The following is a 14,533-nucleotide window of genomic DNA, read 5'->3' as shown; positions in this document are numbered from 1 at the left end:
TCACAAAAGAAGAAAAGAAAATTTAATAAAGTTCAACCGTATTTGTTTGTTTTGTGTGAGAGAAACGGGAGCCTAATGGGTTCTATTCAGTCTGCATATGGATTCATCGTCCTAGTGCAACCACCAATCTATATTAGGGAATAGTGAGACACACACACACACACACACACACACAGTATTCTTGGCAGTTGCCACTACATTTTCCCCTACCACTTGTTAAAACTGAGCTTTACTTAAACAAGAGAAGAACTGCAATGTGAATACAAAAAATAATGCAAATCAAAGTTCTCATTGGAAAGCCCAAGTAGAGTCTTGATTTATGAACATGTTTCGACAACAGACTTACAGACCCATGCATGGGTGTCAACTTGGTGGTAGACATGCCACTATTATTACTGTCCTATCCATGAAATGGCAACATTTTACCTATCCATTTTAAAGATTATCTACCCACTTCACCCATATCAACTTACAGCCCAAACTTCTTTGATTGTCCATACCATGAGCTCTCCTAAACACCATTTCGAGGTTTATCTTGTATTTAAATCGAACTCTCCCACTTCATGCCACTCATTCTGCATGCCTGTGTCTCCATTTTCCGTCTCCTCATCATTCAAGAAATCCTCAGATGGCTCTTTCTCATCTCTCTGCATATTGTTTCCCCATCCATTAATCATTTCATCATTATTAACTCCTTCATCCTGTTCAGACATGTCATCACCAATCCCAACATCATTGCCTTGAGACCCAAGTGCACTCGCTCGAATTGGAGCTCGAGCCATCATCTCTGCATGAGCCTGTGACCCCACCCGAGCTTGCTCTGCCTGAACCATCGCTGCTGCCATTCTCAACTTAGCCTCATGAGCCTCTCTGCCAGCCTTCTCCCTTGACTCCATTTCTGCCCTCACTTCGAACACAGCTCTCCTCTCTTCTTGTAGGAGAGCCTGCTCAATCATCAACCTCTCCTCTGACCGGAATTCACCAACAGTACGCTTGCGGGAAATTATATTGAAGGCAAGAGCCTGCTTCTCAAATGTGACCATGAACTCTGCAACTTTGGCAGCAATGTTGTGGTCCCATTGCTGGGAGCGAGACACCATCTGGCCCGTTGTGTCAGAATCAAGGATTCTATCATCCTCTTCTGCTTCATAGTCTGCCACCACATGATAAGGCAGTAGCCTGCAGAAAATTTGAAGTAAAAAATCAATTAGTATTGAAGCAAATCATATTCTATTAATGTCCCCGGAAAAATTTATTGTAGTAAGATCTTCCGTTTTGAATTTTATATTTCTTTTCCACGTGGAAATGATTCATATGAGAAATAGGTGCCATGTATTCAAGTCATAAGCTAAGCAATACGATCCCATCTTAGGATGTTAAGGATCTTATTACAAAACATTCTACCAGCCAGTGAGAACCATTCTTCCCTGAAGTCTTTCTGACCATACAAATTCTGAAAATAAAAAAAAAATGAAATTTCTAGATTCTGCAGCTTTAAAAATGTTATAATATTAGGATTAATAATTATGCAAAGTCAACTTCCGAAAATAATAATAATTGTGCAAACTTTCCAAAACAGTGTAAAAGCTATCCAAAATGACACAATGAACTCAGTGCACCAATTAAACCCATAGCTCCTCCAATAAATAATTCCAAAATAAATTTAGTCCCCTTTGCACATGCAACAAGCAACAAAAATTCAAGAACTTGTAGAAAAACTTATTTGAACCAAGAGCAGAAGCAACAATATTTAAGTGAAACAAGTGCTATTAAGTTATGGTTAAAGTAAAATTCTAACACTCTTATTCACACCAATACTAATCTCCAAATCCCAACCCCTTTCATCTCTCTTTAAACACACTGAATTTTGTCCAAGTGCTCTCTATGTAATTTTATTTAGATACTTTGTTACATCAAAACATCACGAATTTTACCTTTAGAAGGCACAACAGCACAAGGAGCGAAAGTTTGGTAGTATCCCTATTGCAGAGGGTGGTGCCTCTGTTCTTCAGCGACTATGCTGGTGGCTACGACCCTCCTTGCAAATTGTGCAACAGTTAACTCTCTGGATTTTTCTTTCATTGGGGTTGATTAGTTCATCTGTAAGGGCTGTGGAGGGGTTCCTTGGTTTTACAGTCAACTGAGTATTGAGGATTGGGATTTTAATCAATCATGATGTAAATGATAATGATAAAATCTTAGGAGAAAAGGTACAGAGACTGAATGCTAAGTTTTGAGAGAGAATGTGGAGAGAGGTACAAATTACCAACTTAAATGCAGATATAAAGTTAATATGGATAATACAAAATAATAGATAGCCTAAATTGTTAATAAAATATTTATTACTTAATGTGCTATCTCAGAAGTAAGTTTGACAGCTTCAGGGAAACGGACATTTAAATGGTTGGACTTCCATTTAAGGAAACTCGCCAAACATTCATTTTATTTGAGGAAGGACTTCTTGGGTCGATAAGCCCATTTTGGGGTCCCAAAAAAGCCCCCCAAATGGTACCCAAATCTCTGTCATTAGTATTTTTCCTTTTTATTTATTTTTTTTATCTTTTTATGCTATATTTTAGGAAATCTAATTCTATTTCTTCAATGTATAGATTGAAGATTACTGATGTTCTATAAATTTAAGCTCAGAAGTCCTCTTCTTTTTACCCAGTGGGGCCCAGTCCCAACAATTTTTCTAGGCCCTTCCAGACTCCCAGCACAAGGATCAGAGCAAGGTTGAGGTAATTTATGCTCACATAGGTAGGTTTAAGATAACGTCCATAGCAATTGTCACACTGACATAAAATTGGGCTGCCTCACCTATGAGTTACTACCAAGACATATATACATATATAAAACAAATAAAAAGCTCAAAAATATGCCTTTCTATCCCATATTTGGAAAAAGATCACGACATATTTACAATCCCATGACACTAAAAATAATTTGCAACAGTTATTCTTTTTGCTGCCTCTTCTGTTTTCATAAATAAACATATCAACCACTAAATAAAATCAATTTAACATTGAACTGTTATTAATGTCCTCAATCATCATAGATATTTATCACCCCTTGAGGGAAGAAACACCTTCAAAGGCTGCCACAATGAAAAGTAATACATTTACATAAGTACAACTCATGAATACTCTCACTATAAAACCTTAGATGTATCTGGAAACATGACAGTATAACTTTGTGTACATTTTACAAAATCAAATCCATGACGAAATATATTCTAGAAAACAAGATTTGAACTTCATACTTGAAGTCTTTATCGTTGAATTATAGTTCTTTGTAGTTGGAATGGCTTTAATAAAATAGGCCAATAACAAACCGCTGCTTGTTTCCTTTGGATAATTGAACCAAGAAAACCATACGGTAAGATGACAAGTGAATTTTCAGGATTTCACAACATATAAGCAAAAGTTAATGTTCCCAAAAGAACAATAAGAAATGAAAATGCATTGTCATACTACCAAGCCATTAGTCCAAATGGTATAACCTCTTCTCCTCAAAGGAGTGGTGAGGATTCAAGCCCAATTGTGGGGGTGCATAAGTGTGTCTGTGAGTATTTACCTAAAGAAAAAATAAAATAAAAAAATGCATTGTCATGCAAAAATAAATTCATTGAAACAAATACGGTGTATAAATAAAATACCATCCACACAACATCCAGCAGCATTTTGAAGACTTGATAGAAGCCTACAATTTATGTAGCCATGTGAATGCTAGGTACTGTAGGTACACGTGACGCTAAAATGACATCTTATTTTGACAGGCTATGTTACATGGAATCTCCTACTCCTTGTCACGTACCCATGTCAACATAACACAACATAGATATGGGTATGGAATGTGTCCACCACATACCTAAATTTATACTGAAAGAACAATAAAAAACTCAAATTTGATCAGTGAGAAAGGTTTCCTAGTTGTGAGATGGATAGAAATCTCCTCTGTTTACCAAAGTCCATTTAATTTTAATTCTAATTGAGTATTTCTTTAAAGAACAATCACATCATACATTAGATCGTATAATAACATATAATGATTTTCAACGCCTAGAACGTATCTACGTACCCATATCCAATTTTTTGACAGATTTCCTCACATCCTAAGATTTAAAATTCGGAGAGGTCCAAGACCTCGACACATAGCCACCCGATACTCATGCCCGAGTTCAATAAGAATAGTTGACAAGTGTCGATGACATGATACACACGACATCCAAGTGACATCCTAATTTGACAAGTGTCAGTTACAAGGCACAACATTTGCCTCATCTAGCTAAACACAACATCTATCGTTGACTTTCTTATCTAACTCGATTCATCGCCTAATATCTGAAACAGGCTTATTACATTCATCTGAGCTTGATCGCCCATTTCTCCAATCGTGCAATCCCTTTCACTACAAACAATCCTTAGTCTTCTTGTGCATTTATTGGGTTTGGCTACAAACTTTCAAAAAGTCATAAATTTGCGAGCACTCTTCCCTACAAACAACCCTCAAAGTTGCCAAATACATTACGGGAATCTCCTCTCTACAAATTAGCCTTATTCACTTCTCTATTGGTGTATCTAAAAATAACCCAAAAAACTTCCTCTTCTTAAATAAACCTCATTTGAAGGTTATTGCAAGGACTCTTTACATATAAGCCTCACTTGAAAATCAAAGATCTAATGCACGTTAACAAGACTTGAGAAGCTTCCATTGCATGGGAGGTGGCTCATCGTTATATTTGATTGTGGGCATCTTTACAAACAATAGCCTATGGGCTCTTACGAGGTATTTGACTAGATGGCTGAAGTCCAAGGTTCGTTGAACCTATCCTCGAGTTCTGAACACACCTCAGCCTAACTCAGAGAGACATTGTTTAACACCCAGATGACATATGTCACTATGGCGTGGCAATATACAGTAGACAAACCTTTACCTTAATCAACTACCAGTCAATGGATAATTCCATTGATGTGTAGAAGCAAAAAGTAGGATTGCAATAAACTTTATTGTAGAAACTTGTCACCATTGTGCAACAACAGCAGTGTCTTTCTACCCATGTAGCCACAATTTATTGCCCTTACCGCATCCCAAAAAGACAATCCTTGTGGAAGCAACCCATTGAATCGAGATAAGGACAAGTATCAAGACTTAGAGAGACAACCACATCAGAACACTCAGCAAGATAACCTCCTTGTTCTGTTGAACTAATTAGAGACCTTGGGAGACAACGACATCAGCAGACTCAGCACAAGAACCTCCTTGTTCTGTTGAACTAATAAGAGACTTCAACTTACAAGGGGAAAAAAAAATCTAAAACATTGGTTAAGAACTTGGCATGTTTGCTTGTTTTGTAGTTTCTCAAAGTCAATCAATGAATCATTAAACTTGCACAGGTACGTAACAAACTAATATGAAAATAAATTATTGAAAAACATAGTCAGCTATGTTTGTTTATATAAAAATATTCCAGAGTAAAGTCCAATCAAACTGTCACTTATCCAAGGAAAAAGAATAATTGTGGTGCATAAAAGATTATTTTGAGAGGATAGAGAATCCCTTGAAATTGGAGTGCATAAATGCAGTATTTTGGATGAGAGATGTCGCTGTAGAAAATGCACCAGCAAGAAATTACGAGAAGGACGTGATGATGAACGATATTAGTATGTGGATGTGTCTAAATAAGGAAACGAAGAGGAGAATATGCAATGCACAGTACAGACAAAATTGAATTGTGGAAAACCTTAATGGATTAAAAATACATACTTGTCAAGAAAGAATGAAAGAAAATTACCTCTCACAAGCGTCTTCGAGGGAAGAGAAAGGGTGTTTGAAGTCGGGATGACAGACTCGCCAGGCATCCTGGTAAGCCATCTGGAGCTCCGGAGCCTGGTTCTGGTTCTGGTTTGGTGGGGGTCGATGATTGACCTTCTGTTGCTGCAATTGTTGATGTTGAGGAGGATGAGGAGGATTTGAATTAGGAGGGTTATGTTGTTGCTGTTGCTGTTGATTAGGGATAAGGTTGGGGTTGGGGTTTGAATTCTGTTGCTGTTGCGGGTTGATGATGGGACGGTGAAGAAGTCCTTGAGGTCGGAGATGAGCGTCGATATTGGAAGGGAAACGAGAGATTGCTTGTTGTTGTTGTTGTTTGTGGTGTTGTTGGATCTGTTGTTGTAAGAGTAGGAACTGTTGTTGTTGTTGATGATGTTGAACCAACATTTGCTGCTGCTGCTGCTGCTGTCGTGCTAATGCCTTCTCTTCCATCTTCGTCTTGTCTCTCCTTCTTCCTGATCTTTCTCTCTTTGATGTTAATTTCCATCTTCAATTTAATTTCCTCCAATATCACAATTATTTGAATAATACATTTGCAATTTTAAATTTTGCAAAAAAAACAGATTTAGGTTAGATATTCCATATATATATATATAAATATATATTGTGTGAACAATACGAGTAGCTTTGAAGATTCAAAGTAATAATTATATATTCAATATTCATGAAAGAATTCACACAGAGAGATATATATCACCATTATCAAGTGCAAAAAAAAAATTCATTCTTTCTCTCTTTTTTTTGTGTGGTAAATGGAAGAAAAAAAATAAAAAACAGAAAAACTTAAAAAATATTTGTATTACAGTATAAAGCACATAAGTAATCAAATTTGGTCTGAATCTCCTTGCCAAAGAATAGTAATAGCCGGACACATCATGTCTGCGATAAAAGTCTTGACACAACAATACACCAAAATTCGAAAAAATATAACAGACATGTAATATAAATAATAAGGTAAAGCACAAAGACAACCATAAGGTTGGGGAAAGGCCAAGCAAAGGAAAGTTGATTTATTTTTTGACAAACACACCCCCGTGTGAAATTTGCACCCCAAACAGAGCCTTAAATCATGTGAAAAGTCTACTTTACCCTTCACTATTTTATTAATTTTAATTATAAAATATTAAAAATTTAAATGACCAAATTACCCTTTTTATCTCTCTTTATATATACTTATATATATACACACACACCAACAACCAGTCACCACCGCCCCCAACCTCCATAATCACTAACCCCCAACCTCCATAAGCTCAGCCTCGGTTCGGGCGACGAACTTGGCCTCGGACAAGTCAGGTTTGACTTGGATTGACAGAGACGTTCCCCACGCTGGCGTCTTTGATTCTTGACAGCTGCAGATAGTTGATGTTTGAGCCTGCAGAGAAGATTTGAGGATGAGATCGGTGCCGCCGCCGCCGCCGCCACCACCAACCTCTTCCCATCTCTTTCTCTATACACACTCACACACACACACATACACACACATACACACATACATATATCACTCCCTTATCTGCACACATCACCATCCCCAGTTCTTATCTGCGCACGGAAAGGGCTCTAATCAGACTCAAACCAGACGGCAGAGGGGATGGCCACTTTAGCCTCCTCGGCCTTGCAGGTGACGGTCATTGGACTGTGCTCATCTGGACCTTGTCGTCATCGGAGCTTGGTCCTCGCCTGATTGTTTCTGCTCGTCAGTTTCTAAACCTTACCACACTGTTCAGTCCGTGGCCTTATCGTCATCGGAGCTTGGTCCTCGCCAGCAATTTTAGGGTTTCGCCGATGCTTTTGGGTTTCGCCGCCACTATCGCACTCATCGCTGCCACCCCCATTGTCGTAGCCATCACCACAATCTCTCTCCTATCTTCTTCCTCCCTCTCCTCTTCACCTTATCTCTTCAACTATAGCTGCCCCTCTCTCTACACCCACCATCGCAGCCACAACCACCATCCATCTGATCTCCCTTCTCTCTCCTCTGGTGAACTGTATAATATACATTCGGGTTCGGGTTCGGGTTCGGGTTTAATCAAAGGGTATTTAAGTCAATTAAAATGTTAATTTTATTTCAAAGGGTAATAAGGTCAATTCACCATTTTCAGGGTCTCTTTGTCCATTTTTCAAACTTGAAGGGGTGTCATTGTCCAAAAACAGGCCAACTTTCCTCTGCTTGGCCTTTCCCCAAACCTGAGGGGATGTCTATGTACTTACTTTACCTAAATAATAAATATATTATTTTATATATATAAAGAAATTTTATTAGTCATTCGATCTTGTAATCATGAATGGAACCACTCATTTGGAGTTTAGAATTACATGTGTCTGTTGTTTGTCTTCTTAAATTTTATATATGCAGTCTATATTTTTTCTAATTAAACCATAATATGTATCAAAAACATTGAATCCCATCTTGTTAAAATAAGATAGTTACAAAATCACTCAGTTGTGTTTTGAAAGTATCCAAATTGTGTCTATGTTGTGTTCAACCAATACATGTTCATGTTGTATTCGCATAATTCTGAGAATTCGATATTGCCATCGCACTTTAACTAAAGTAATCATGCTTCTTAAATAGAAGACTGTGAAATTCTCACTCTTTTTTTTTTTTTTTTTTTTTTTTTAATGATAAAGCAAACACACACACTTTTTTGTTTACAGGGCTCGAATCCATCCCCTCTTTTTTAAAGATGGAGAGGTTATACCGTTGGGTCATAGGCCTTATGGTAAATTCTCACTATCTTCTTAAATAGAAAAGAAAAAATAATAATAAAGACCGACTCACAATGGTGCCTTGAGCTATGTAACATGTCACACCCAAATCCCAAAGACACAATACAAATATAAAAGGAATTGAGCATCAACACCTGAATCCCAATGTAGAAGCAACGCTACCTTACCCCTATAACTAATGTGACCATGAATGACATATCAATTATATTATAAGAGTCTCACTTAAAACCAGTGACCAAGAATAATGAGTGAATCCAAGTAGTCATGTACTCTCATTAGGTCATTAGATGAATATTTTTAATTAGGTTTACTCGCTAAAATTTTTGTGCCCAAATCTAACTCATACTTTTCATTACTTGCACTTTTATTTTTGCTTGTGGTTAATAATTAGTTTTTATTTTTGTAAAAATTAAATTCGGCAAAAGTCAAATAAAAGGAGAAGTTGAATCTATTCATCTCTTTAGGTATTATTTCCTAGTTATTTTCCACAATCATTCCGCCTCATGTAAGTCACACAAAATCTTATAAAGAAGAGGAACCGAAACAAGCTTGAATTCAAATCCATCACCACATCGCCGAACCTAGTTTGTCCGGTGCCTAGATTTGTTGAGCTTTAATATGTGTGGGTAAAATGGAGTTGGACCAATCTAGAATTAATATAATTTTTTGAGTTGATTACATTTTAATAACATATGAAAAATGTCATTACATTTTGTACTATATATATAAAGCCTTTTTTTTTTTTTTTTTTTTTTTTTTTTTTTTTGAAGGTAAAGAAGTTTTTACACTTTGAACTACACCTATGTTTTGTGTTTCTCTAATATAAAAATTTGAAGATTTGTAAAATGTGTTTCAAGTGGTTGAGATCATTCACTAAATATTGAAACAAATAGAAAATGTTTTTAATTTTTGAGTATCTTAATGAAATATCATTCTATTAACTTCAAGAAAATTGAGTCAATTGGATAATAATTTGACTCTATTAACATCAAGAAAATTAACTCAAGTGGATAATTTGACCCGGCGCCTTAGATAACAACTTAGCCTTAGGGCCTGTTCGAAAGGCCAAAATGTTATTGGTTTTGGTGTTTTGGTTTCGGTTTTGGGCCCATATCTCATTTGGTGTGGGCTGATATGTTTTTGAAAAGGTCCATATCATTTTCAGATTTGGGGCAAAACCCATATCACCAAAATTGTGATATTGAGTGTTTTCAACACTTTAGCGGCCATACCAAAAGGCGAAACCAAAAACAGCCGGTCCAAACCAATATCAAGTTATACTGTAGCGGCATATCACGTATAAGACCTAATTTTAGAAACCCTAGCTCATTTCTGCAGAATATTTCTCTCTTCGTCTTTGCACTCCGGAGGCGACTGAGGGGCGATTCCTTTGAAACGAAGGTTGGGTGTTGTCGATTTGCTTCAAGATTGACAAATCCATGATCGTACAAGGTTTTCTTTGCAATCTCCGTTGTATTTGCTTTCGTCCATCTCTGTTCCGTGACCGATTTGTGTGTGAGGTGATTTTACCAAAACCCTAGTTCGTGCTTTGGAATGCAAAGTCGAAGGTTTCCCTGTGTTTCTCTAATAGGCCGATCGTGTCTATTATCTCAGGTGTGTGAGTCAATTCTATCTTTTCCACCGAAATCCTAGTTCATAGTTGTTAGATGGAGGATCTGACGGTTTTGTATTGTTTTTCTCTCTGATTTCTCAGGTTAAGGTGTGCGTTGATTGAAAGGCTAAAGCTTCTGAATTTGCAAGTGTATTTCCCTCCAAGTGCTATGTTTAGGCAAAATCAGCAGTTGGTAATGACTTTTTTTCTAAATGAAGTTTGAGAGTTCGTGTAACACATTTAATTTCACACAACAACACACATCACAACTCATCTATATCTGTGTGGTCGTCCTTTCCACTCCATTAACACCTCTGACCCCTTCTCTGCCAATACATTCTCTCTCCTTAATACAAATTATATTTCCGTATGTGTCTCTGTTTTGTATACATATTTTCAGATTCTAGCTATGAACTCTCTTTTTTGTCCATATGAGCTAAATATCTATAATTGCAGTTTCTAAGGCAGTGTGTGTGTGAGAGAGAGAGTGAGTGTTTGTGTGTGATATCTTGGATCTCTTCATAAATGTAAATGAATTTACTGAGAATTAAAACAGGGTGTAAGGGGTAGGCATTTTAAGGCTTTTTCAGGGCTTCATCTATAAAAGCATGTTCTTTCTCGTTGCTTTGGTCCAATGGTACAATAGATGTCAATCTTTTGCTTGTTGGAGTAGTTTAGATGGAGAACGGGCAATTTTACTTGGATTTATGGATTAATTTTGTGGGCATTGTCCCTTATTGAATTGATTGAATGAATTTTGTGGGCGGTGTCCCTTGTTGAATTAAGGGGAACATTTCTGTACACAATTGAAGTAATCTTCTATTCTACTCCATAATTACTGTACACTATAACAATGTATTAGGAGGAACATTTCTGAGTTGGATTGAAGTGTTTCATAGACAGTACCTTCTTTACTTATCATTGACGTGTTGAATTATGAGTCAAAACACAATTGAAATGTAGTACCATTGAATTTTAAATTCTAATGTAATGTAGTACCATTGAATTTGATCATTAAAATTAGTATGATATAAACAATTTACTAAACTGTTTAATTACTTTAATAATAATCAAATGGACATGAACAATGACAATGTTGAGTAATACCCATCAAAAGACATTCATTCTCTTGATGGTGAGAATGGTGAGGATGTTGTAGTTATTGAACAGGCCGATGCCGTTGTTTGGTGTGATGCCCATCAAGAGAAATTCATGTTCTTGATGGAGGAAGATGTTGGAAAAGGAAATCGTACAGGCACGACTTTTAATCCAAATGGGTGGACACATATTGTGGATGCAATGTTATTGGAAACTGGAAAGAAGTACACGAAGGACGAATGTAAACAAAAATTCAATAATATAAGAGCACTGTACAAAGATTGCAAACAAATATTAACTGAGACTGGTGTAGGGTATAACAGTGAAACTAGGATGATTGAGTTGGAAGCTGAAAGATGGGTTCGATTGTGCAAGGTTAGTATTTCAATACATGTCTATTTATTTATACATACAGTTAGTAATTAGTGATTTAGTATTAAAAGGGTTTGATGAACAATAATTGTAAGCTAATAACGTGTAGGTTCTCAAGCATGGCAAAAAAATAAAAAAACAGGGGTGTAAGAATTATGAGCAGATGGTAAAGATTTTGGGAATACATATGCTACTGGCAAGCATGTTCATCCTTCTACAAAGCCACCCAGACCTCACCAAGTGCTAACAATGCCTCAAGTGGCAACACATGAAGCTGAAATTCATAACACTGAGGGCAATAAGGGCATAACTGATGTAGAACGACCTAATATAGAAGGACCTATTGACCTCAGTCCTACTCCTAAACCTGTAGCTAAGAAACCGAAGAAAGAAACTTTTTCAGAAACAATGTCTCTAGTGATGGAATGTTTGACTAATACTGGGAACGCGAAAGCTGATAAAATTGCAAAAGCCATAGCAGAATCATCTTCTAGTTGTCAACCATCTCGATTTACCGAAATGCCTGAAGTGACATCTCCCAGTAAAAAAGAAAAAGAAATGGATCCCCAGCTTAAAGAGTGCGTTAAGATCGTCAACACATTAATGGGGATTGATGATACCCATTATGCTAAGATCATAAGGATATTTGGTGAGGACAAGGTGTGGAGGGACAAATTTCTTTGTATTCCTGATGACAGGAAGGTTGGGTGGGTGATGAATTAGCCTCTGTGATTTCTTCGGTATCTTACTTTTATGTGCTTTTAGATGACTGTTTTATAACTGCTTTTACATTACTATTGGATAACTGTAATGAATTTTTCTTATCTACTGCTTTTACATTATTGTTGGAAGACTGTATTTAATTCCTCTATCTAGTGCGTTTAAATTAATGCTGGATAACTATTTATGCTCTATATCTATTGCTTTTACATTATTGCTGGATAATTGTATGATTTGATATGTCTTTTTCATTTTGCTTAATTTTTATTACAATAACTGCTTCTGTTTATTCTTAAATAGGATGGTAGCTATAGATATAAGGACAATATTAACCATTTATGATGATGATGATGAGGAAGAAATTCTTGTATTGATTGCAGCCGTATACGAGTACTATCATAAACATTTTGATAAGCAACGTTGTAGGGATTTCATGTTACAAGGGGAAGATTACGTATTCGAGCTTTTAAATGGACATGAAGATAGGTGTTATGAAAATTTTCGGATGTACCCCAATACCTTTAGGGCATTGTGTCGTGAGTTGAAATTGTTAGGATTGAAAGATTCAACATTTCTAATGGTAGAAGAACAAGTTGCAATTTTCCTACTTACCGTGTCTCACGATGAAAGGAATCGTGTCGTTGCTGAAAGATTTCAACATTCTACATCCACAATTTCATATCACTTTTATACTGTCTAAAAGTTAATTTGTGAGTTAAGGACTAAGATTATTGTTCCCCCGAATTTGAATGAAATTCCTAAAGAGATAAAGAACAATCCAAAGTTTTACTCATACTTTAAGAATTGTGTAGGAGCCATAGATGGTACTCATATCCATGTTGTAGTGCCAGTTAACCAACAAATACCCTTTTGTGGTAGAAAGGGTGATACGACCTAAAATGTCATGGCCGTGTATTCATTTGATATGAAATTCACATACATTCTAGCAAGGTGGGAAGGGTCTGTTAATGATTCGAAGATTTTAAATGAGTGCATTCAGAATGAGGATTTCAATTTTCCATCACCACCCGAAGGTAAAAAAATTACCTTTCCATATTTATGCATTTAACATTACAAATACGTTAATTTTAATACTTAACATGACAGGTAAGTTTTATTTAGTGGACTCTAGATACGCCAATCAACCGGGGTTTTTGGCCCCTTACCGGGGTCAACGTTACCACATGCAGGAATATCGTAGACATACTAGAGGACCACGTGGTAGAGAAGAGGTGTACAATTTTAGGCACTCGTCATTGAGGAATATCATAGAGCGATGTTTTGGGCTAGTAAAGATGAGATTCGCTATATTGAAGCAAACGCCCCCTTATCACTCTGACACTCAAGTTCTTATTGTCATTGCCGGTTGTACATTGCATAATTTCATAAGATCCTAAGGTGAATCTGATGAAATTTTTGATTTTGAAACCCCTCAATCTTCACAAAATGAACCTGATGTGGATGATGATGTTCAGGTGGTCAGTGCTACTAATACACAGATACGACAGATGGATATTCATCATGATCATATTGCCAACCTAATTTGGGAGCACTGTAATCACTAATTATAAAACTGTCTAATTGTGTATAGAATTTTAATATGGATAGCTGTAATAACTAATTATATTACGTAAATTAAACTCAGATGCTCCTTATATATGGATAACTGTAATAACTAATTATATTAGGACATCAAATATTAAATGCTTTAATACTTGTAGGCGCACTTATGTATAGGCTTGAAGGTGAGCGACCACAATGTGCATGTGGTAGAGGTCCTATGCATCTGTATAGGGCTCGAACTCCAAAAAATGATGGTCGACAATTCTATAGGTGTCCAGCTCAGGAGGTATGGTTTTAAACTTTTAGGTGCTATTTCTGTTACTGTTTCTTAATTGTATAATTTATATTTCTTGTAGTCACATATGAATGCATTTATGTGGGTGGATAAGTTGCACCAAGGTGCACAAGTTGAAGAACAGGTTCAATCTAACTTGGACAGAGTCATTGCAATGATTCAAAATGAACAATGTAGACAGAAGTACATGCTCTTCCTATGTTGTGCATGTCTTGCTATCACAATCATGTTTATTGTGATTGTTCTCTTTTTGCTCATTATCGTTGTTATTGAAAAATAAAGTTAGATAAACTTCCATCTTTTGTAATATATGA

General features: G+C 36.4%; 1 protein-coding gene across 1 annotated transcript; it reads right to left on the bottom strand.

Moving 5' to 3' along the window:
• Positions 1 to 228: 228 nt before the first annotated feature.
• On the bottom strand, positions 229 to 6,488 carry LOC132306893 (uncharacterized). Its single transcript, XM_059804479.1, has 2 exons — positions 5,792 to 6,488; positions 229 to 1,179 (listed from the first exon to the last, which is right to left on the bottom strand). Exons 1-2 carry the CDS (start codon positions 6,259 to 6,261, stop codon positions 531 to 533), a joined length of 1,119 nt encoding a protein of 372 aa, XP_059660462.1. The 5' UTR covers positions 6,262 to 6,488; the 3' UTR covers positions 229 to 530.
• Between the last annotated feature and the right edge of the window lie 8,045 nt (positions 6,489 to 14,533).

This window comes from Cornus florida, unplaced genomic scaffold (assembly GCF_030987335.1).
Source record: "Cornus florida cultivar Cherokee Brave unplaced genomic scaffold, ASM3098733v1 CherokeeBrave_3.0.0_Hap2_Chr05, whole genome shotgun sequence".
Classification (NCBI taxonomy): Eukaryota; Viridiplantae; Streptophyta; class Magnoliopsida; order Cornales; family Cornaceae; genus Cornus; species Cornus florida.
The sequence above is the reverse complement of the archived record's forward strand: the minus strand, read 5'-3'. Positions and strand labels throughout refer to the sequence as shown.

Bases quoted from the DNA above. Each gene is read 5' to 3' on its own strand.
- LOC132306893 (XM_059804479.1), bottom strand. From the start codon at position 6,261: ATGGAAGAGAAGGCATTAGCACGACAGCAGCAGCAGCAGCAGCAAATG. The intron at 1,180-5,791 runs GTAATTTTCTTT...AATTTTCTGCAG, and splicing joins CTCGAAGACGCTTGTGAGAG to GCTACTGCCTTATCATGTGG.